The sequence below is a fragment of the Psammomys obesus genome, unplaced genomic scaffold (genome assembly GCF_907164565.1).
Source record: "Psammomys obesus unplaced genomic scaffold, mPsaObe1.curated_primary_1811, whole genome shotgun sequence".
Taxonomy (NCBI): Eukaryota; Metazoa; Chordata; class Mammalia; order Rodentia; family Muridae; genus Psammomys; species Psammomys obesus.
The window spans coordinates 13166656-13191283 of record NW_026596064.1 but is presented as its reverse complement, the minus strand read 5'-3'; the positions used below and the strand labels follow the sequence as shown (position 1 = coordinate 13191283).

Below are 24628 nucleotides of genomic sequence, written 5' to 3'. Positions count from 1 at the left end.
AAAATAAAATAAAATAAAATAAAATAAAATAAAATAAAATAAAATAAAATAAAATAAAATAAAAATAAAAGTCAATGACACAGTTCAGTGAGTAGCCTCATGAGCCTGCAGACTTGAGTTCAATATTAGAACCTACAAAAAGATGGAAGAACCAGCTCTACAGTCATCCTCGCTGTCGCACACCCATCCCTGCTGCCAAATCAAACCTGCCAAATCAGACAGGTTTATAAAATGAAGTGTTTGGAATACAGGGCCTCCTTATCACTCCTCACTACACAGCTTTAAGGAATGAGGAAATCGCGGTTGGCCTTGGGCCAGAAGCTTGGGATACAATCTCCTGGCTTATGTCAAGAACTTCCAGCAGGGGGCAGCAGGACACCGTCAGGCATCTCTTCCTTGGGCGTCATTGTGGAAACACACCTAAACAGCAGGAGCTAAACAAGGAGCTGGTGAGCCTGAGTGTTAGTCTGTGGCTCAAGAATGTCAGGCGCTCACAGCACTGCCGATAAAAAAAACACGGTTTGAGCAAAGTAAATAGAAGAGAAACGAAGTTTTTTCCTAATATATTTTTTCAGTTTACAAAGTCTCAAAGCCACCATTTTCTTGTCTTCTATGCTTTAGAAGGGGCTTACGGCCTCTTCTCCAAGTTCCAACAGGAAGGCCTCTTGTAATCAGCTCTCTTTGTCCCACATAATCGGCAGCCACCCGAGAGCAGGCCAATCACGAAAAAGGACTTTGGTCTAAAACCCATCCTAGGCTTGAACCAGCGCACTGACAAAAACCATTAGCGAGGGGCTGAGAGGGCTCAGCAGTTACGATTACTGCCTGCTCTTGCACAGGGCCCAGGTTCAGCTTCCAGAACACACAATGATGGACTGCAACTCCAGTTCCAGGGGATCTGATCCAACACCCTCATCTGGCCTCTGTGGGTACCAGGCACACATGTGCTACACAGACATACATGCAAGCTACACACTCATACCTAGAAATTTTTGAAAAAGCAACTGAAAAAATAAAACACTAGTGAAAGATTTGTCAAGGAAGTGGGACACTGTGAGCCCAGGCTTTAGCACCACAGGGTCCTCGGGTGGGCTGACCCTCAGTGAGCCACTTTCCCTTAAAGAGCATGCACACTCCTCTGTACTCAAGGCAATGAGCCCGGAGGCTACTGGGAACTACTTCTCTCCAAAGGGAATCTAAGGATCGTGATGACTCTGCAGGGGACAGTAGCTGTCCTGGGCGGGGCCGAGGGGTTGATGAGGGAAGGGATCGGGTCAGGGTCTATTATTTATACCGTGGAAGGAACAGTTTGTGTGGAAGCCACACGCCTCGGCCCTCTAGCATCTGCAGCATCTCTGTCTGGCTTTAGCATCGTTGAACACAGGTGGGAAGCATGCATGCTTTGTACAGCTTCCACCTAGAACTCTAAGCAAAACCCGGGAGGTACCTGCTCAGCTCTCTTGAAGGACTAAGTTCCCAGGCACCTGTTCAAGCCCCTGTGGAGATGGACAGGTCAAGGACCACTCGAGGCCACTCAGAAAGGCGGGCACATGCCAGAGTGTATGAAGCCACCACAAAGTTTGGTTTCCATTTTTTTTTACTTCCAATCCCAGATAATCTTTCCATTTCATTTCAAAAAGTACTAAACAGACATGGGCAGGAAGGGGGGCAAAAAAACCCCTAACATTTGCAAGATATGCAGGCAACTCCCCAGTTCCGCCACTAACACCCACAGATGCCAGGCAGGCAGCCCTCAGAGAAACAGTAATCAGATCTACACCATAAATGCGTGACCTTTTTATTTCATAGAAAAAAAGAAAAAAAAAGATCAACCCAAAAAAGCCAGGCCGCACACTAGCTTTATACACGCAGACTCTTCTGGATACCTTCCTGTCTGGCCAGGCAGGGAAGTTCTTGGAGACAGCAAGCTGGAGGCGCTAGGGGAACGGAGATCGCCAGGGTCTCCTTGCTTTCCCCCGTTCGAAGGGCCGGGAAGTGGCCCGTCTCTGTGCCTCTGGCCTGCAGCTAGGAGTCAAGGGCAGCTACCTGCTGTGTGGGTAGCAGGTCCCTGATGGCTGGATGGAGGGCGAGCGCCTCGGTGCTTGCCTAGCTAGCGTGAGCAAGTGGGAAGTAGCCCAAGACACATCAGTCTTTGTCTTTCCTTCCAGCCCCCCAGGACCCTCAGTCCACCGAGCCGTTGTAGGATTTGTTGAACTTGTTGAACGCGAAGTCTACGGTGTGTGTGGAGATGGGCTTTCTGTACAGGGGGTTTGAGGCCTGCGAGAGAAGAAGCGTGTGTTAGCTCGGCCTCAGGCCCAGTGCCTCCAGGGGTGCCTGCTTTCCTGGCTGGCTTTGTGTTCTCGGGGTTCCCTGTGAGCTTTTATTCTTCATCTCTGAAACGCAGGGCTCACGCAGAAAGCCCTGCAAGTCCTTAGCACACAGACCCTCACTCTGGGAAGACAGAGCTGCTTCCCCTGATCTCCGCTCTCCTGGGCCTGCAGTGTGCCTGAGGCCGAAGGACTTGCTCACATGGCCATCCAGCTGGACCCGAGCTTGAGCTTTTGTCTTGGGTTGGGTCTCTGTATCTGTCCAACTCCCCACTGAACCCTCAGCTGCCGCATCACCCCAGAGCAGTCCCAACATGCCCATCACAACTTCCGGGTGTGACTTTCCCATCCAGCACTGAAGATGTTGATTCTTCATTGTTCATGAATTTCCTTGTTAGTTCTGTGATACTAGGGGTTGAACCCAGAGCCCTGCACATGCCAGGCTAGAGCATTACCGCTGAACTAACTCAAATTTTGGTCCTTTTTATTTCGTGACAAGGGCTTTGAACCCAGGCTAGCTTTGAACTTCAAACCCTTCCTGTCTCAGCCTCCAGAGCGGCTGGGTTTATGGGTCTATCCTAGCATACTTAGCTCATTCTTTGTTGGTTTTATCAATTGTTCTTAATAACAAAGATATGGGCTGCCTTTGGCCCCGGCTCTAGGCCAGCGACCTCTTCTGTACCTATCCCCCACTCACCATTTCATAGCGGGCCCTGGAGCGCTCACTCTGGAACTTGGCAAACTCTCGGCGGTCGTGAATGGTGACGAGCAGCTTCCAGATGGCCAGGAGTGCCATCCCGATCAGGAGGATGCTGCCGACCACAGCCAGCAGGATGGTCATGGCATTGGGGGCACTTCCACACTCTGGAGGGGACAAGGAGACAGGTGGACAGAGCCGTGAGCATCCGGACGGATGCCTCCACCTCTGATCTCAGTTACATCCTGAACGAAAGGCTGCCTTCCCTTCTGCCCATCCCCCTTCATGTTGCCTCCAGGAGACCGAAGGCTGGGCTGGGTTCGGGCAGTCTCTCCAAGGAGCAGACAGCAGAAGACTCAGAGAACTCAGTCACTGTTTCAAGCTCACACGGCCAAGCAGTGACAGAGACGGGCGTCCCGCTGAAGGGCCACACTTTCCCTTATTGGGCTGTGTCCCAGAGGCTCAAGCTTGGCCCAGCTCCAGTGCAGGAGGCTGGTCCACAGCTCGGCTTTCACGTCAGTGGCTTCATGGACAAACCAGGCAGACAGGAGGTAGCATGCACCACTTCCGGAAGGGCTGGGCCAGGGCCAGGCTAAGGGCCAGAGCCCTTAGCAAAGAGCTAGCTCCAAGGAACAAATGTGCTTATTTCCAAGCAAAGACAAGGATTGGGAGCAGGACCTCATGGCTTCAGGCAAGCGCCCTGGGCTGGTACCGCACTTCCTCTGCCTCTGGCCCAAAAAGGCAATGGCTCAACTTGCAAACTGGGCTCCTTGACCTGGAGTCTGCAAACCTTTTTCTACTCCCTCCCTTTTCCAAAAACTGAAATGTCTGAAGCCCCAGTCACTCTGAGGCACAGGCCTTAGTCCCAGTGCCAGTGCCTGGAACACAGGACAGAATTGTTGACACTGAGCAGGGTGGCGGGAAGGAAGGAATGTGAGGCCCAGAGTGACATTCGCCACTGGAATCTGCTCTGGGAAACAGCAGGAACCAGACGGACTGCAGTGACCCAGATGACCCCCAACTGAAGAGGCAGCCCAGCACCGGTGGACCAGCTGCCCTGCACCCTCCCTGCAAAACCCGTTACCCCAGCATTTAACCCAGCATGCCACGGTTTCCTTCACAGTGCTGCTCCACAGCAGCACTCCCACAGCCTTGCTGCCCCAGGCCCAGGCCCCTGTTTCAGCAACACGGCTGGCCAGTGTGCTCCTCACACAGACTCTGAGACAGGGCTCGTGTAGCCCAGGCTGGCCTTTAAGCGCTCTGAACTTCTCATCTTCCTGTCTCTACCTTCCACAGTGCTGGGTTCCCAGGCTTGTGCTACCCGCATAGGGATTGACACAAGAAAGTGGGCCCAGGATGACCCCTCAGGCTCTCACCTACCTGGCTCCCTGAGGACCGTCAAGTTGGACCTTCCGCTGGGCAGTTCCGTGTAGCTGAACATCATGACGCAGTCCTTAGCAGTTTTGTAGAAGCAGAGCACAGCTTCCTGGTCATCTTTGACTAGGAGGGAAGCAAGCAGAAACATCCTGAGCGTCTCTCTGGGTAGCATCGGAACCACTGACAGAAGCCAAGCACCCCAGGAAAAGATGGGAGACTTCAAGGGGCTGCGGGGCTTTAACTGGCCCAGGGCTGAGTTTACTGCTTTGGGGACATATGGCTGCCATCAGAACTGTCAACCCTCTGAAGGGCTGGCTGGTGGTGACATGAAATAAAAGAGGCCTTCAACGGTTGGGAGTGGGCATGGATGAATGGAACTGGATGTAACGGGGTTGAGTGAGTGTCTGCTTTTGGGAACTGGTCCAGTCTGCAAGGCTGAGCTGACTGAAGAGGACAAGAGGTTGCTCTTCCTGGAACTCGGGGAGCTGAGGCTCTGGGGAGGAGAGGCTGGCTTCATGGTGTTACCCAACACTGATACTATGAGCCCGTCAGAGGCCAGGCCATTGAAGACGCAGCTCTGCACATGTCAGGTCTCACTCCTGACAAACCTTCCTTGGCTGCCACAGCCCTTCTTGCTCCCCACATCACCCCTGACCAGAGTGGACACTGTCACTATCCTGTCCAGGCACCAGGTCCCCAGAAAAGACTGATGTTTGGGAGGTTAAAGGGTTGGAGAAAAGGCCACCAGGGTACCTTCATCCCAAACCACAACCGAAGGCTAATTAATGCTGTGACGCTAAATGTGTTTCCCTTCCTGTCTTTTCAAGCTGGTTGAACAGGAGCTTCAGCCAGGAAGCAGATGGACAAGTATGGCTAGCAAACATGAAGGCCCAACTTTTTCTCTCAGCCCCCTCAGACTTAGCGAGGGTGTCTACTTTCAAAAGCGCAAGGGAAAACTGGACGCCGTGGCACACAGTTATGATCCCAGTACTTGGGTGTCTGAGACAGGAGGATGGAAAGCTTGAAGTCAACCTGGGATATACAGTGAGAGCTACGTAAAAACAGAAACAAAATAGTAAGGCTGGGCGCGGTGATGCACACCTTTAATCCCAGCACTCAGGAGGCAGAGGCAGGTGGGTCTCTGAGTTGGAGGCCAGCCTGGTCTCCATAATGACTTCCAGGATAGCCAGGACTACCAGTGTGAGACCCCGCCTCGAAAATAAACAAATAAGCAAGTAAACAGGTAAATAAATAAGGAGAGAAAGAAAGCAAGCCTGCCTAGGGGCACATGAAGGCTCGGACTCTACTCTGCAGAGTCCCCTTGGAGGGTCAGGCAAGGAAGGAGCTATGCACAAAGGCCTAGCTTGTTTGTAGGAGGTGGGAAGGGATCCCTTTTTCTTTCCTAACTATACCTGCTTCGTACGAAAGGAGCTCAGCCAGGCCCTGGAGAGCAAGCCAGGGAAAGAGCAAAAGGCAAGGACTCGAGGGTTTGCAAAGAATTCCCAATTCCCCAGAGCCTGGCTTAGGGCTGGCCACATGGTAGTCACTCACTGTATGCCCTTTGGATCAACAGACTCAGCATACACAATGCCGTGGTCAGACCAAGCAGCCCACCAAAACTGGGGGAAGAGGGAACAAGAGTCTACAAAGAGGGAAGCCAGGACAAGGAGTTTACGGCAGCCAGGGGTCAAGACAGAGGGCAAGCCTGCTAGCATTGGTAAGGCTGGGGTGAAATTTCCCTCTTCAGATATGCAGTCCCTCGGGAACCATTTAATCATTTCAAAATGCAGCCAATTTAAGAAACTCAGTGTTGTAACTCCACTCCCCCCCCCCAAAAGAAAAAAACCCGTCCACATGTGTTAGCATTCAGTCTCGACTCCCTTCCCCCACTTCCTATTCTTACTCAACTGAGGTTGCCTACTGTGGGCTTTTTTTTTGGTCTTTGTTTTTTGTTTTTTTTAATTTTTTTTTTGTAAACATTTATTTATTATGCATAGTGTTCTGTCTGCATGTACACCTCCATGCCAGAAGAGGGCACCAGATATCATTATAGATGGTTGTGAGCCACCATGGGGTTGCTGGAAATTGAACTTATGACTTCTGGAAGAGCAGTCAGTGCTCTTAACCTCTGAGCCATCTCTCCGGCCCCCACACTGTGGACGTTTTAAATAGCATTCTGTAATATCTATCAGCCCCAACTCTTTGGATCATGATTGTGTGATAATTCTATTAGTAGCTTTTTAGGCAGCTAAACTGATTTCTGTATGACATTCCTGCCAATCGTGTGTGAGGGCCCCATCCCAAGGTCCCCTTGGGGAGCCAGCAATCACACCAAGGAAAACTCAAGGCTGAGACCCTTCATTCCTCAGGGAGGAAAACAAAAAAACAAAAACAGAAAACCCCCTAGATGCCTGCCAAGGTCCATGCCTATGCAGAGCACTCACCAATGGTGTCCGCCCACGTGATCACCTCATCTTTGCACTGGTGGTGGCAAGTCTGGTTGTCAGGCTTCCCAGCGTGAAGCAGCAAGCATTCTACACAGTCTCTGAGAAAATGAATGTGGTTGTTAGCTGCTGTCTAATGTCCAACAGGCTCAGCTGCACTCTGGCAGTCAGGCCTCAGGGACAAGGTGCTCCGTCACCTTGCTGGTGTTAAAAGGAAGCCCCAGGGTCTCAGGGAGAAATGCGTGCGTTTAGAGGTCTAGCTGGTAGACCGGCCAATTTGCCAGCTACAGACCTTCCCATTCCTGACAGGGGGAACCAAGCCCACAGCCATCTGCACCCTGCTGCAGTGAACTGGTCAAACAGCTCCACGGAAGAGGTTGCAGGGTATAAAAACTACTCTTGTCCTTGGAGGAGCCTCCGAAGTCCTGGGGACAGCACTTGGATCCCTTGAGCTACCCCAACCTCGTCTGGACAAGGCTCTGGAACATGCCCTCTTCCAGGGGCCTTTTAGCAGTAAGCCTCAATGCCTGGGCAACCACAGGGTGGGACTTCTAGGACTGATGACCACTGTCTGGGCACTGTGGGCCCCCCCCATCCCCACAGTGTCCACCTGCCAGTATCCTTCAGGGTATGCTTGCCACTCACCTGGTAATTGGCCTACACTACAGCTGGTACATTCTATGACAGAGACCTTCTCTAGAGAATAGATGAGGAGGCAAAAAGAAGCCCTCTCGGTGGCCCACCGCCCACCTTGGGCTGAGAGCATGTGTAGATGCTTAATTACATGGAATGCCCTGTTGAGCAGTTATCAAACCCAGGTCCAGATCATCTCCCTCCAGAGGTTGCATCGGAATAGGGCATTTGCGGACACAGGTGGGAGGCCAGGCCTCAGCCAAAACCAAAAAGTTTGTGAGAGGGGAAGGGTCCCCGCCTCCTTGGGAGGACCAAGGTGGTGCCATGGGAAAAGCAGAACGAGCAGAGCCAAGCAGGGCAGGGGGCAGCAGTCTCAGGTCTGTGGGGATGTGGCACTTGGAGTTCTAAAGACACGAAAGGGGAGATTCTAAAGCCAGGTGTACAGGGGGAGGTGCCCTGACACTGAAGTGATGGGTCAGGCCACCAAAACCCAGCCACAAGGGTCATCCTGCTCGTCCTACCTGTCTACGGGGGTCAAAACCAAAGTGTTCTGGGTGTCTAGAAAGCGTCCTGGTAGCAGAGGGAAGCCACATATAACCATTCTGACTCAATTAGCATTTCCAGTGCAGGAGCTCTGGACCTGGACCTCAGGGCAGGAGGGAGCTCCATCACCCAGTAGGAGCGCTCCACAGAGAGAGCTGAGGCCCAAGAGAAGCAGATCAGGGCCCCTCCCAATAAGGCTCATAGCTGTGGCCTGTCCTGTCTGGCCCCACTCATACCCCTCAATATAGCCAGGCTCTGCCAGGGGGCAGGAAGGGGTGGGCTCCGTCTTTGGTCATTTACACTTGCTGGACCTTCCTCCAGCCCTCCTGAATCAACACGAGCAGCAAACAGGATGCCTGCTTCCAGCTGGCTGGAACCACAGCTCCTCCAGACTCCCTGCTGTATCACTACAGCTCCAGGTCACACACAGCTCCCAGCTCTAGGTCGCCCTCCAACAACCCACGTGAATACAGCAGCCTACAACTGAGCCCCCTTCCTCCAGCTCGGCTGGGGGAAACTCAGCATGTCTGCTCCTTTAAAGAAACCAGCTGATCACGGAGATTTTTTTTTTTTTTTTTTTTGGGCAAGGCACGTTAATTAAAATCAGCTGGAGCCGAGTGCGGCCTCACCAAAGCGAAGGATGTGTTTGATTAGTTCTAGAACACAAAGGGCGAAGGACTGAAGTATTCAGGGCCTCTCAGAAAACAGCAAGTAGGGAAAATGGCCTAAAATTTCATTATCAAAAGAACTTGGTAAAAAAGAAAAAAAAAAAAAAAAAAAAAAAAACCAAAACACAAAAGTTTCCATTAGGCGATAAAAGAGACAGAAGGTCGTTGTGGTCCAGGGGTAAAGGAGAAGGGCCAGTCTTTATCTCTGGGCTTCACCAAAGTGCTTCATTTAAAGCAAGGGCTGTTTTTCCCTGAGGCCCTTTAACTGCTCAGGACAAGCCTACATTGCCCGAGGCTCCCTAGGAGTGCAGAGGAGCTCCGTGTCCTGTCCTAAGAAGTGGGAGTAAGGCTCACCAGGGTCTTCTGGGAGCTGTGGGGGCTGGAGGGTGGGAGTCTCTTGGTCACAACATGCTGACTGGGGAGGGCCATGAGTTCACTCACACGGGCGGGCGTGCTGTCTGGGCTACTCCCTGCCTATCTCGTCTCTCAATCTTCGGGCAGGTTCAGTTGGCCGCGCCCAGGCTTGTCTGTGGCACACGGCCAGGGAGGGTCAGGCTATTCCGAAGGCTTCCGAGCACAGCTGACCAGCAGCAATTGCCGGCCCTGCGAGCATGAACTCACTTCATTATCAGCCTGGCCAGACGTTTGCAGGGAAATCTGCCAGAAGAAAAATCACACACTTGCGCTCCTTCGCCAAAGAGTAACGCGGCCTGTACAGCCGCTTGTTTCTGCTTGGTGCCTGGCTTCCCCCCCTGCCTGGCTCCTCCGTACCGAGGGTGACACAACTGTTATCCAGCAGGTTTGGACAGCCGATGTCAGGCCTGTGCTCCGGGGAGCAGCATGGCTTGACTCCTGCATTCTGCCAGCGTGAGGAGTGGAGCCCGGGATGGCCATCGGGCTGTGTGGCCTGGCCCTGGGCTGGGCCAGTGTCTGCAGCCTAGGCAATCTCTACATTCGGCCCTGCTCTGTTATCAGCACAAATAGAGCAGAAAAACGCAAAAGCCCCTGCGACTGCTTCGGGCGTCGCTATGTAGGTCGGCTCCTTTCCATCCTATTGGCCTTCTGATTACGTTTTGTTGAATGCAGCGGTTCCCACAGGCCTGGTCTGGGATGCATTGTTTGGGAGATGCTCTGTGGAGGATCAAAGTCATGTGGGGCAAGGTCGCACACTACATTCCCCTTTGGAAACAAACTGCAGCTCGCTCAAGGCTCTGAGAAGGCACTGCTTTGGCTGGAGTCAGCAACGGTTCCATCTCATCCAACTGCCTCTCCTCCATCTATCTCTACACTGGCTTAGAACGGATTGATGAGCAAATTTTTTTTTTCTGGACTGTTTGACTTTTCTTCCACTGATCCCCCAATTCCTTCCCCCACAACCACCAACACCAGCATCTCACAGCTGGTATTTTGGGGACTGTTAGCACAGGTTTTGTTCAGCAGCTGGGAGGTTGGATGGCAGGCATGAGAGGCCGGCTGGGGAGGGCTGCCTGGTGAAGGACAGGTCTGGGGCTTGGCGGGGGTGGGGGGGGGAGCAGAGCCTCACCTCTTGGAGCTGCAAGCATCTGGGCAGGTTGGGCATTTCTCACACATCTCCCCAAAGGCTCCAGGCTCTGTACACTGGCACTGCCCACAGACGCAGCGGCCTCGGTCACTGCAGATCTGCCCGTCCTTGCCCCGGCACATGCTGATGTCTGTTGAGCAGTTACAATTGTCCCCAATGTAACCTGCATGGCACTTGCATTCTCCGCAGTGACACTCGCCATGGCCTAAAAGGACACACGCACGCATCAGTCAGGACCTGCTGGCTTTTATATATCAACACAGGGAACTCCCCGCCCCCTCAACTCCCCAGTGCCTGCCATGTACCAGGGTGAGGAATCCCACAGAGAATGGGGCACTGACTTTTCCTCAGAGCCAGAGAGGGACTGGTGGTGCCACAGAATAATATGCATGACCTGGCAGGGTCTGGACTGGTGCTTCGATTGGTCCAGACCCTGGCCAAGTCATGACACAAATCCAGAAAAGCTTCCTGATTCAATAGATGCGTGAAAATAGTCCTCCATTGTGTCTACTCCAGGAGCTGTTACTACAGAAAGGCAAAACTGCAGATGAGATGAAGCAAAGGCGCCTCTTCCAGACCGCCCAGTTGGGCCCTAAACCTAGCGATAAGGTCCTCACAACACAAGCAGGAGCTTGGGGGATGACGACAGAAGGTTGCCAGGGGACAACAGGAGCAATACACTGTGGCTGGCTTTCAAGATAGCTAAGCAATGCAAGGAACACCAGAAGCTGGGCAATCCTAATGCCTCCAGGAGCGTGGGGGAGTACAACCTCGCAGGCACCCTGACTTCAGCCAGAGGAAACAAACTCTGACCTCTGACCTCCAGCGCTCAGAAAGAATAGATCCAGATGGCTCGAATGCACAAAACATATGGTGATTTGTTACAGGCCCAAGCACAACCAGGAACAGTCATGCTTCCTGAGTCCTAGGGAGATGCTGACTTCTGGCTCTAAGGCCCTGCCATCCTGGGGCGGGGGCTGGGGGGTGACAGGGGGAAGCAGGGAGGGGGCTGTGGAGCCTCAGCCCTCACTGGCACCAAAGTACTCATTCTTGTATTCATGTCTGGCACTGACCGTGGTACGGTTGGCTCCGCTCATTCTCACAGTAACCCTCAACGCAGGGGTTGGCACCCAGCTCTTGGGAGCCAGAGTCAGGTAGATCTTTGAGTCTGAGGCCAGCCTAGTCTATAGAGTGAGTTCCAGGACAGCCAGGGCTGCAGAGAAACCCTGTCTCAATGACCCCCCCCCCCAAAAAAAAAAAAAAAAAAACAAAGACAGAATCTTGAGAGATGAAACTGATACAGCAGGCTTGGCCATCGTGAGACGCTACTGGGGACAACCTGGTTCTCCATGCTGGATGGATCCTGTCCCCTGCCCGAGAGGGAGGAGGTGTAATAGGAATTAAATTATACTGGCAAACTGTCATGTGCTTTCAAAAGAGCGGACTCTGAGCACGTGCGCTTCAAATGTCCTCCGAAAGTGTCCTGAGCAAGCTGGCTCCCCTGGCCCCATGTCAGCAAACAGCTAAGGGTATTACAGACACGGCTTGAGAACAGCTGGAAGGCAGACCATCTCCAACAGAGGTCTACTGTTTGCCCCACGGTATAAAAATGCCTGCAGTGGGAAGGAGGAACTCACATAACCCACAAAAAGCACTCTCGGTGGGGAACCCCAGCAATCGGTCTCAACAGGGCTTCCCCAGCGGGGTTGGGGTGGGGGCGGGAGGTGGATGTTATAAGCACCAGATTTGATGAGGTTTGCTCCTCAGGTCATCTCTGTTGAACGGCGGAAGTGCCCAATTTGACGATGTTTTTTCCTGTCTATCCGGGACTTGCTGCCTGTTCCTTTGCTTGCTAGATGCCTAGCAAATGCACTCACTCAAAACAAGAAACACGACTATCGTAGACCATTGTCTGGTATTGTAGAGCATCGCCTTAAGGTTCTGCAGGCGTTGAGGACAGTGTCATCACTGAGTGGGGGTCCGTGTGATTACCTGCTGGGCACAACGTGGGTGCCCTGAAATCCGTGGCAACTGTGTCCTCTGGGAATCTCAACTTTCCAGTGCTATAAATGGCTCACTCTCCCCAAAGTTATCGATATTTGCGTGTCTCTGTGGGACATTACATACGCACTCGGATGGGAGTCCGCTGATCTGGAACAGGGTGCCGCAGCCCTCAGAGCTGGACTTTAACAGGTTGTTGTGAGCACCCTGGAGTGGGTGCTGGGAACTGAACTCTGTTATTCTCTAAGAGCAGCGAGTGCTCTTACCCACTGAGCTCTCTCAGTTTTTAAAAAGCTGACTGTTAATAGCACATCTTCCTCCTTGGCATCCTGCTGCTAAGGCTGACATCATCAAGAAAACCAGGTGTTTGCATGTACCCCATCCATAGGTGAGTGCAAGACTTGGAGAGCCCAGCTTTGGGTCACAGTGGAGCTCAGGGACTTCACTCCACTTTGGAGTCAAGTTATTCTGACTCTGGATCCCAGCATGCTCGTGGGCACTAACGAATTTGGCCCACAATAGAGACTAAGGACTATAAGGGAATCACAGCCCTCAACTTCCTGGCCCTCTTCCTCTCCGGCTCATGTGTCACAACCTGTAAGGGACATGGGGTGTGGGGAGACATGGGCCATCTGGAGTGTCCCTGTGCCCTAACCTTCTGTCACAGGACAGTCTCTTCACTCGCCCTGGGGCTCCAAGCCACAGAGCATTTCACAGGCAGCGCTGAGGCATATGGCCAGGCCTCTGGGAAGGGAAGAATGCCAGGCAGGCCAAGAGGAGGCTGAGAAATGCAGCTCACACTACGTAGGAGCTGGCACGCCATGTGGCTGCCACAGGAAGGCGCCCGTACAAGGTCACAGGCATATGGGATTCAGGATGACCTCTGTCTCACCATCAGCATGTGACTGGCGCTACTTCCAGACCTGAGCAACGGCAGAGCCCCACAGGAGTCTTCAAAGACGAAATGGATCCGACACACACAACCCCCCTCACTCCCTCCACAGGGGCAGTGTTGGTCAAGAGCCTGGCTTAAATTAAAGCAGTTCACGGCTAAAGGCAACCTCGCCCAACATTTCATTACAGGAGACCTGCAGAAAAGGAAAAGACTATGGAGTAGGCACATACCCTTACCCATACTCTGCCAGCTGGTACCTGGTGTGGCTTTATCATGTCTATCCATTCATCATGTATATTTTTTAAAAATGAATCTTAGAGTCTACGTTAGGGGCTAAGTATCGTTTTTCACTTTCTGCTCAGAGACAAGCTTTTACCAGGTTGCCCAAACTGCCTTGAATTCATACTACAGTCCAGGAAGGCCTTGGAGTCCTGACCCTCCCACCTCAATTTCCCAAGCAGCTGATGTACCACCAGGCTCGGCCAGAGAACAATGATACACCATGGCCCTGGTGCTCTCCACCCATCACAACCCTCCAGAAAGCAAGGGCGAAGGAGCCGCAGAAGGTGCCAGACTTCCCAGCACGAGAAGCTGTTTTCCTGAGGTGTAGGCTCCTTCCTGACGCTGGCAGCACTGTAAGAAGGGTCCACGTGTAATTTCAAACAATATCCCAAAGAATCAAAGTTTTGGAGGCGTCCATTACCCCATGGGTGGGCTTAGGATGCAGCGGGTGTGCTGAAGCGAAGGAAGCCTTGATTTTTCTGATGATGGAGCATCTACATGCAAAGGTCTTCTCGCTGTAGAATGGGCATGCTTGAGGCTGGAGAGATGGCTCAGTGGCTAAAGCATTGGCTATTCTCCCAAAGGACCCAGGTTCAAATCCCAGCATACAGCAGCTTGCAACTGTCCATAACTCTAGTTCCAGTGGATCTGACACCCTCACATAGGCATAGGGGCGAATACCAATGTAAATAAATACATTTTTTAAAAAAAGACAACAACAACAAAACAGGCATACTCAGCAGAGGTGCCTGGAGCTCTGTGCTCCCCACCGTTGTGGCAGAACAGCAAGGAAACCCCATTTGCCTGGGAGCACATCTGATACCCTGCGGATCCCGGAGTTCCAAACGCCCAGCCCAAGGCTACTATGGCTGAGTGGGCTCCAGATCCAGAGAGCAAGAGAATCCAGGGCAAGAGACAGTGGGAGGCAGTGGTACATGAGAGGCCGCCGTGGGCTCTTGTGGGGCACGAGACTCACCAGAGACGCAGCATGTCCCTAAAGCACCCCCTACCCACAATGCAGTGTGGACATGACAGGCAGATAAAGCAGTGTGTCGTGAGCCTAGCCTACCCAGGGAAAAGGACTGGGAGACACAGAAAACCTCCACATGTGGCTTTTTGGCTTCCAACATTGGAGGATTCCAAAGCAAACGACAAGAAAGCCAAATGAGAAAGGATAGCCAAGGCCTGTGCTCGGGAACACTGTGGAGGCCACCAGCACTCACGTCCTGAAGGGATTCTTGTCCCCAGCGGAGACTTTAACAGTTATAGTTCGGTGACCACGTGGCTGCTCGCTGCTTTTTAAAGACAGCAGAAGAGCTGGGGGGGGGGGGGGTGTTAGTGGCACAGCCCTTGCCCAACATGCACAGGGCACTCACTGGCTTCCATCCCCAGCAGCCCAGAAAAGGCTGAAAGCACTTAGATGAAGACACGGCCCCTGCACTGTGTCTTCCTTCACACTTCAGGACTGTTGTTCCTGACTAGTAACAGGGATCTTTCTCAGGGAGGTGGGCTGAGCCCCAGAGCCCACAACATAGTACTGCAAAGTATGTTAACTGGTAACGGGTGGCAGTTGGGAGACTTGCTTTCTTGGCTTAGTCTTCCAAGGTCCTTCAGAAAGTGTAACCAGCAGAAGCCCTACAGGTCTGATAACATTGTATCCTTATTCGAATGTCTGATCTTAGACATCTTCAGCATCTTAGTATCCACACAGCTTTGCCCTCCCCTAGCTTAGGAATAGTAAAATGACAGGGGGCATTTGGCCACTGCTCCCGGGATCAATAACCATCCATTACCAGCATTACAGGGCCCAGAGGACTTAAAGTGAGGCCTCTTCATCAAAATCAGGCCAAATGACAATGCTGTTGGAACAGAGGGCACGGCATTCAATGATGCCTGTTTAGTATCATGCAGACGTAAATAGTAAATATGTCTTCATCGTGCACAGAGAGGGTATGCTTAAGGAAAGTGAAAGCACTGCCGTGAAAGTGAAAGCACACCCGTGTAACTTACGATCAGCACCTCCTTTGTCGGAATGATTGGCGGCTAAATGGACAGGAGGTTGTAAATGCCCCTGGCTATACAGAATTTCAGAAGTTCACAAAACGGTGCCTGTGTGGGCTGGGAGCCAAGTCTCCCTCCTGCCTCTTTTTTACCAAGCAGAATATTGGCTATTCAGAGAGGCCTGGGTGGGAGTTGGGGAGCCAGTGACCTGGAAGGAGCCAGCTAGAGGGAGCCAGCATTAATGCTTCGGGGAGATGAGGACAGGAGAGCATGGAGCAGGCAAGGATGTGGGACTGTGAGCACAGACATCTCCCACGGGCAAGCTGGATAGGATGGGATGCGAAGCAAGCATGAGGATTGTAGAGCAGCCTTCTGAAAAAGGAAGGTTCAGGAAACCCGTTTGGGGAGACATACAGGTGTGAAACTCTGAAGGAACCACAGACAGGCGGGACAGAAGATGACAGAGGCCAAGGCTGTGCCTTTGTGAGATGCCCAGAGAGGTGGAGCTGGGCTGAAGATCATGAGAGTGGATCATGGAAAGCAAAGGGGTTTGAGCTGGACCAAGTTCAAATCCTTCCTGTGCACTGTGTGACCTTGGAATGTGTTTTCTTTCCTGTCAGTAAAAATAACACTTTGTGGCAATCCACAAATAATACTTGCCCTTGTGCAAGGAAAGCCCCCGGAAATGAAGGACAGAAGTGCCTGCCCCAAACAGTGGGGGTGGACTGAAGGGAGAGCTGTGGAGGGAGGCACTAAGGACTTGAGGAAACAGGACTGTCAGTGACAGGAACCGTAGAGGACCCAGAAGCTAGCAGCATCTCCTTGAAGGAGGGAAAGGAATAGAGAGAACGGAGAACTGAGGACTGTAGACATTCCCAGGCAGAGAGGAGGCACTGCTCAGCCTCCCCTGCCCCTCTCTCCGCTCACAGAAACATCTCAGGACAAGCAAGGGTGAGCTTCCATATAAGGCTGAGGTTGTCCATAGAAGACAAGTGGGAGACAGGGCCGGGACACTATGAAACATCGAGATCCTGAGACACTATGAAACATCGAGATCCTGAGGCAGTGGTCAGCAGGATTCTGGAACCGGCTTCTAGCCTGTACCCTGATCTGTAGGCACTCATGTCTTGGGCTCCTTATTTCTAGGTGAAGCTGATAGAAACGTCTCCTCACTAGGTAGTCCAGTGAGGTGAGCCTACCTATCATTAGGGGCCTTCGTGTCAACCTGACCGAAGGCCTCCAAAGCTGTGAGTTCCCACAGATTACCCAATCCACACCCAGTAGTAGCTGACTACCCAAAGGCCCGCTGAGCACCTGCCTGGGGAGCTCCCTGGTGCCCCCAACACCGGCACATTCAAACCTGAATACACGCGTGCACTTTGAGTCAGCAAAGAAGTCTGCCGGCCTCAGTCCTCCAGCTGCAGGCCCAGGAGGCGCCCACTCTACCTCACCACAGACTGGGCTCCTGAGAGCCTGGAAGATAGTGGCCTTGGAAGAAAGGGGCCAGCTTGATGGTCTTCATCTTCCTATGTTCGACTCCAAAGAGTCTCAAGCAGGCAGAAGTCACATCCTTGGGCACAGATCATCCCTCCACAGATATTTCCGAACCAGCTCCTGTCTAGAACCCAATGGCTCCCTCCCCTCGGGAAGGCATTCTAGCTGTGGGAAGGCTGAAGGGTAGGTGGCCCTCAGCCTGGAAGGGCGCTTCCCTTCTCTTCGAGTTCCTCCTACCCCACCCCCACCCCGACAGCTCACCCTCCTGTGTATATACACCTCCTCCTCCCCTGTGGCTGTGCCTCCTCTCTCCTCACAGCCCCAAGGTCGAGGTCATCTTCCCACTCTTCAAGTCACAGCTGAGCCTCAACTTTCAACCCCCCCCCCATCTCCCTCAGCCTCAGAAAAGACCACATGAACAGGAAGCAGTTAAAGAAATGGAGGGAGTCTGTGAGCTGGAGGACTTGGAGCATTGGGATAACTTCCGCGGTACCTCAAGTCCAGCCTCACATCTGTTCTAGACATCTGATGAAACCCTGGGCAGAGGTGGTGCTCTCCAATGGCAGTAATGAGAAAAGGGAACCATGATGACAGCAGTGTCACCCTGCAACACCCCAAGCCAGCTTTCTGTGCTGTGCGTGCGTGTGTCTGTCTGTCCATGTTCCACAGCTCCCTGGGCCAGGGCCCACAGTCTCTGTCCTTGTGTCTGTGGGAAGGGGGAGCGGGAGGCCTCCGCACTCAGGCATCCCGGTCACTCTGATGCCAGGCTGTACAGCCTTCACAAGTGGACTGACTCTGTGCCCAGACACACACCCAGGACTCTGTCTGGGACTTTGAAGAGGGGGCAATCCCTCTGGAGACACGCCATTCCTGGTTCTCTGGTGACAAACTGGCTAGAGTTATGTGATGGAGCCTCGCTGTCCTCATGTGTCCCTGGTTGGCCAGGGTGTCTTCTACGCTGACCTTACTCCACTGTTTGACACTTCCTCCTGGTACACAGAATTAGTTACACAAAGAGCCCAGACAAAGGACTTCTGAGATGCTGGGGTGTTCTCAGCTCCCTCACCGGGCTCTCAGCGGCAACAAGATACACTGCTGGCAACAGTGTCTCTTCACCAGGAACTCCTGAGCTCAGGGCAGCCCCTCCCACAGGGAAGCACAGAGCAGCAGGTTTAAGCCAGCAGCAGGGAGAGAGCTTAGCTCAGCATCATCCTCGCCAGTCCCGCCCCTGAAACCCAGCTAAACTGGAGGGCTCCACCCCATCCCCTTGGCGATCTCAGCACCCACTTGCCGATTCTGGCCAGACTAGTACCTTCCACAGTAACAGAGAGGCCTATCTACCTTGCGGGGGGCGGGGGTGGGGGTGGGGCTTTGTGAACACGCAAAAGAAAGATGGGCGGTTTGCTTTGACATTTAATCCCACTTAGATCTGGCCATCCTCAGAGAAAGTGACAGGACACTGGCAATGGGCCAGTGCTACACCGGGGCCTGGACTACCTCCCAAAGGTGATTGTGTTTAAGGCTTGTTCTCTAGGGTTGCACAACTGCGACAGTGTGGGGCCTAGCGGAAGGGAGCGAAGTCACTGAGGGTATGCCCCTGAAGGGGATATTGGGCCCTTGGCCCTTCCTTTTTTCTGCTCCCAGCCGTGATGAGGTCTGAAGCCCCTCAAGCTGAATCAACACAGGAGACAAGGAATCAACCTGAAACCATGCCCCCCCACCCCCTCTTTTCTTTTCTTATATTGAATTTCTCAAACATTTTGTCACTGCAGTGGAAAACCAACACAGCTAGACACCACTCTAAGCAATGCACACAGATCACCTTAGTCTACCCAATCACTCCGTGCAGGGAATGCAGTTATCATCTTAATTTTTAACAGGTGTGGGAAATGAAAAAGAGAGGCAGTTCACCAAAGCTACACAGCCATGGCAGGGATGTGGGCCACATGTGCCTGACTCCAGAGTCTGTGCTCTGGCTCTGGGATATAGGTCAGCGGGCGGACACTTGGCTACAGGAGTGTAGACATTTTGTTTGTTCTGGCCTGGAGCTTACAGATATCCAACTCTCAAGTACTGGGATTAAAAACATTTACCACCACCACCACCGGGCGCCATGGTGCGCACCTATAATCCCAGCACTCTGGAGGCAGAGGCAGAGGCAGGCGGGTTCCTGTGAGTGCGAGGCCAGCCTGGTCTACAAAGGGAGTCCAGGACAGCCAAGGCTACAGAGAGAAACCCTGTCGAGGAAAACAACAAACAAACAAAAACCATGCACCACTGTACTCAGCACAGGAGTCTGTATTTCTAGCTATTATGCACCTCCTCTCTGGGGAGTGCATCATGACTGATAAAAGCCTAAGGGGACTCACGATAGGATATCCAGAAGATGATGGGGCCGCACGCACAAGCCCAGGTCATTTCATCGGAAGGATTAGTCAGCCTTGGCCTCCCTTATCTTCTCTGCCGAGCAGGGTTAGACTTGGTTCCTCCCACCACAGCTGCTACCGATGTGTGCCTGGGGCCAGGAGGCTGGGGCGGGCTTCAGTGAAGCCTGAGAGTGGAGGAGGGAGAGCATCTGGGGTAGAAGTTAGCAGGGGTTCAGAGGGGCCTCTGAAGTTGCAAGACACAACAGGTAGTAGCCTAGAGGAGCCCAAGGGTAGGGTTGCGGAGTGTTTGCGTAGGACCTGGCAGGAGCTCCAGGACCTGAGCTTCCTGGAGTACCACGGCCCCTCCCAGGCAGGTCTCATTCCTTTTCTGTTCCTGCTTCCAAGACACTCTCAGTGACCTCAGCTGCACTATGAACCAGGCAGTTCAACTACCTCCACTTCTGCTGCCAGTGGCTCCTCCTCCTCAGACAATAACATCTGCATTTCCATAGCACACAAAACCTGCAAGGAAGCCCAGGGTCTGACTCCCTCTGCTCCTCCTGGAGTCCCTGCACCTGCTCCTCTTTCTTTCTTAAGATGACTTAGTAATTTTATGTACACCGGTGCTCTGCCTGCCTGTATGTGTGTGTGAAGGTGTCAGATCCCTGGGAACTGGAGTTATAGACAGTTGTGAGCTGCCACGTGGGTGCTGGGAACTGAACCCAGGTCCTCTGGAAGAGCAGCCAGTGCTCCTAACCATTGAGCCAACTCTCCAGCCGTGCTCCCTGACTCAGCGAGTCAGGACGTGGGCAGAGTCTCGTTTTGAAACCATCACTCCGGCTGCGGTGCGGATTGGGATAGCAGGAGCAGAGGTGGAGAAATGACAGGCTTCAGAGGAGTGGAAAAGATCAGTGGCAGATGGATGGTGATGTTGGAAAGAAGGCAGGATCCATGGTAGTTTCTAGGCCTCTGCCTCCCAGCATCGAATGAACCGAAAGGGAGGCGAAGACATCAGGGAGAGCCACTCTGGGAGGAAGAACAGAGTTCAGCTTGGGGACATGCTAGAGTAAGGGTCTGTGAGGGAGAGAGTGTGAGCAGTTGAGCAATCTAGGGTTGTTGAAGGTATCCCAGAGGGTAAACCCTAGAGGGAAAGGGGTGAGCAGGTGAACAACTCCAACCCTGGCAGTTGGCTAGGGACCAAGGGCAGGAAGAGAGAATTGCTAGGACACTGGTGAAGGAAATGTGGGATGAGTTCAAACGGGACTGAGGGAAGGTGACCAATGAAGATGCTGCCGCACGCAGACAGCTGTCCCGAGAAACATGACTGTGAACAAGGAAAAGATGAGCTGCTAGTGAACAAAGAGCCTGATGGAGCAGTTTGTTTTTCCTTTCCGACGTCTTTCATTCTCTTTTCTCCCTCCCTCCTAGTTTCCCTTCCTCCCTTCAGACTGGCATACATTTGGAAGCTGACTGGAGTTAGGCATGGTAGCATATTTCTACATTCTCAGTTGAGAGAGGCAGGAGAATTGACACAGCTTGGAGGCCAGCCTGGTCTACATAGCGTATTCCAGGCCAGCAAGTGATCTACAGTGAAACACTGACCCACAAAAGTCCAAGAGCCTAATACTTTGTCTGTTTGTGTGCCTTACCCCATGAGCCCACAAATCCACACCAAATCAAACTTGTGTTTGTTTGGGCCCAGTGCCTAGCATGGTTTCCAGATCTCAAGTCCTGGGGGAAGACACCCAACAACGAATATTAAGTGACAGTACAACATACCAGGTGTCACTGATCTACAGACTTTTATCAACCAACATCCATGAATCCCAGAGGCTTTGGGGTTACCACAAAGAAGAGAACTAAGGGTTCTCCTTCCTTTCCCACAGTCGTGGTCAAACAGAAGTCAGAGGCTCTGCACCCTGGCTGTGTACCTGTACGATGCTCCAATCTCCCAGCACGCACATCATCTGGCAGTCACACAGTGATGCTTTCTTGGCCTCTGCACCTGCTACTCCTCTGCCCTTGGCTTACTACTGACAGAACAGCCAACTGAAAATGTTTCCCCACAGGCGTGGCTCTCACCCTCTGCCTTTCATGTGTCTGGACCACAGGTCTGTGCCTGAGGAGCAAACTGCGATCGTTATGACATAAAACTGGGCGGCACTGCTTTAAGCCAAGTGTCTGCAAATTCCCACGTCACTTTGCTCTCCCAACACTGTACTGGAAGCTAAGACTCCCTTGTCAATAGCCACAGGGCCCTCCCAAAGAATACTGTTCCCTTCCTGGCCTTCGTTATGTCCATGATCCTAGTGAATCATGCCTGATGCAGGGGGGGAAAGACGGCCGTGACTGATGGAATCTAACTCAAGAGAGACTTATTTAGAAAAACAGATAAAACAGTTCCTAAAATCTTGACCAAGATATAAAGACCGACTAGTAAAGACTTTGAAATGTGGGCTAAATGCTACGGTGATGGTACCGAGGGCTGAACAAGGGATCCAGGTTTGGGCAAAGGCACAAATTAGTTGAAATAAGGCAACCATGGAAGAAACGGCCACAATGCAAAAGGCAGTACAAGGCTCTTCTGGTTTGAACCTATAGTCAAAACTCTTATGGAGCAGGTAAGACAGGATGGTACACACCTCCCAGCTAGTCTAGAGGCTAAGGCAAGAAGATTGTTTGAGCCCAGTAGGTAGAAACCAGCCTGAACAACATAGCAAGACCTCTTCAAAACTTTTTTTTTTTTTTTTAATTTTGAGGAACTTTAGTCTAGAACTTTAGTTCTGGGCCTCAGTTTCTTCAAAGTAGATAATATATACTGACCTACTATGTGTGTCTGGTATTATTAGAGAAGGCATGTGATGCGAAACAAACGAGCAAACAAACCCCCTCTTGTTGCAGGATACTTGATCACACCCTGAACCCGAGATTGTGTTGTTTTATTGGAAAAACATGTTTCTAGTTGTGGTGTGGCTCAGCCCTAGCACACACCTTTAATCCAAGAGCTCTCTGCTTGTAAAGAGGATTATATAAAGTCAACCGTTATATGAAGTCAGGAGAAAGCACCCAGGTGACAGGGAGTGAACACAGAAAAAACAAAACAAAACAAAAAAACAAACAAAACAGAGAGAGTACAAGGAAGTCAGGAGGAAGGGAGGAAGAAAAGAGAGATGCCCAGGAAGTAGAAGGGAGAGACACTGACACTGAGTTTGAGGAGTTTTTAAAAACAGCATGGAGAGAGTTTCTTTTGGGGATGTTGGCTGAGGAGGAAGGTCAGCTGGGTGCTTTCTCTGCTACTCTGAGCTAGCAGTTTTTCACCCTAATCTGGCTCCCAAGTCTCTACTGAAAAAAAATCGAATGATTGAGATTTTGTTAAAAACAGCACCCTCTTCCTTAATGCTTACCACTGATGAATGCAAAACACTAATATTCATCTCTTTCCAAGGAAACAATCTCCATGTCATAAGAAGTGCTTAAACTTTAAATTTATTTTACATGTATGAGTGTTTTGCCTGCATGTATGTATGTGCACATGCTTGGTACCCAAGGAGGCCAGAAGATGGCATAGGGGCCCTCCTAGAGTTACAGACAATTTAATTAGTTGCCAGATGGGTGCCAGGAACCAAAGCCAGGTCCTCCACAGTGGAGGACCGGAGCCATCTCTCCAGCCCTGTACAAAATGTTTTAAAATTGTCTCCTTGCATTATTATGCCTGCTGCCTGCCGCCTAAGGTCAGCTAGCTCCGTGGTCTCAAGGAGCACCGGTCTAGGACTTTCTTCAGCATGGGGTACTGTTGAGCTCCTCTGAAGGATTTGGTGGGGTAGGGTTGTGGATGAGCTTGGAGGACAATGGCACCCCGGAATGTGCCCCAGAAAGAGAAGGGGAACATTCAAAGGACACAAGCACCCTCACGTGTGCCCTGGCCCTGCCAATCATTGAGTGTACTGGAGTACCCCAAATCAGGACCAAAACAAAAACGCTGGCTCAATGCCTGAGACAGAGAAGGAAAGTGCATCAGGAATAGCTGTTTCCACCACCAGAGGTCTCTTGTTTTCTAAATTCAAGAGTGGAAATATTTTTTCAACACCGTTATCCTATGATGTTTGACAGAGACCTAAGCTTTGGCGTCCCCACGGCCTCCCTAAATTTCCATCTTTGGCTTATTAAAATGCAGCTTCATTCTTCCCAGCCAAACTTCATGAGCTCATGGACGAGGCCTGCAGTTCAAAGGCAGAATCCTGGGCATGAGGCCTTCCATTTGCATACTTCCCTTGCTCAGCAGACAGAAAAGATGGTGAGGGGAGACCCAATGATTAGCTCATTCCCTTTCCAGTATCACTAGTAGCCAGCTAAGAAGTCTCTGGAAATAGGGCCTAAGCAGTGAAGCAACTCCATTCCAAGAGCTGAGCTCAGAGCACGGAGCAAAGCAGGTGCTCGGTGCGGCCTGTCCCATGGCTTCTCCTCTTCCAAGCTCACAGAACTAACCAGAAGACACAGGGAGAAGGTTGTGAGTCTTCAACCCTAGTGGAAAATTCCAGAGGTGACAAAAACTGAGCCATTCACGCACGACTGCACGCCCTGCTTCTAGAACAACCGTGGCATGGGGCGGTCGATGTGCAATGTGTAACAGATTCTTACGGAACGGTGGGTAGCAGCATGGCTAAAAGAAAATGAGGGAGACATCGCTGGCACGTCCTCATCGGCGCCTGGTGAGTTTTCACCACCCAGCTCTGCCTTTCCAGACAGCTTTCCCTACGCACAGACTGCTAGAGGCTGGCTGACTGGACACAGGAGACCCAGATCATTGTGTGATGGAGGAAACCGCTACCAGGGTTCCTAACTTTTTCTCTTTGGGAGAAGGAGGGTCCTTTTTCTTGAAGGTGTGTGTGTGTGTGTGTGTGTGTGTGTGTGTGTCAAGGAGCACATACACATGTCTGTGTGTGCGCACACCTGTAACCTCATATTTGACAGTAGCATCTGAATAAAACCATCAGTTGAGTCTCTACACACAAGATTACACACGTGAAACAATCCCGATTTTCCTGAGAGTTTCCACATGAAGCCCAAAGGCCCTTTGGGGATTAATCTTGGTTCACTGACAAGGTGCTCTTCAAGAATTTGTCATGGAAGCATGTGGGTTGGTCCCGTCACAAGCTATGGGGTCTAGATAGAGTGGTGCACGCATTTAATCCTGGCACCTGGGAGGCAGAGGCAGGCAGGGCTCTGTGAGTTCCAGGCCAGCCACGTGGTGAGAGCCTATCTTAAAAAAACAACACAAGCAAAACCCACACCACACACACACACACACACACACACACACACACACACACACACACACA

The 24628-nt window shown here is 51.9% G+C and overlaps 1 protein-coding gene across 1 annotated transcript in view; it reads right to left on the bottom strand.

The window, feature by feature from the left end:
* Nucleotides 1-1775: 1775 nt before the first annotated feature.
* The window catches only part of Itgb5 (integrin subunit beta 5), a 113036-nt gene continuing 90183 nt past the window's right edge, over nucleotides 1776-24628 (bottom strand). The window contains exons 11-15 of the mRNA XM_055625047.1: nucleotides 10233-10455; nucleotides 6846-6946; nucleotides 4405-4524; nucleotides 3025-3191; nucleotides 1776-2277 (exon numbers count right to left, since the gene is read on the bottom strand). Of these exons, the coding sequence (XP_055481022.1) occupies nucleotides 2182-2277; nucleotides 3025-3191; nucleotides 4405-4524; nucleotides 6846-6946; nucleotides 10233-10455 (707 nt within the window). The 3' untranslated portion in view covers nucleotides 1776-2181. The remainder of the gene's footprint in view (nucleotides 2278-3024; nucleotides 3192-4404; nucleotides 4525-6845; nucleotides 6947-10232; nucleotides 10456-24628) is intronic.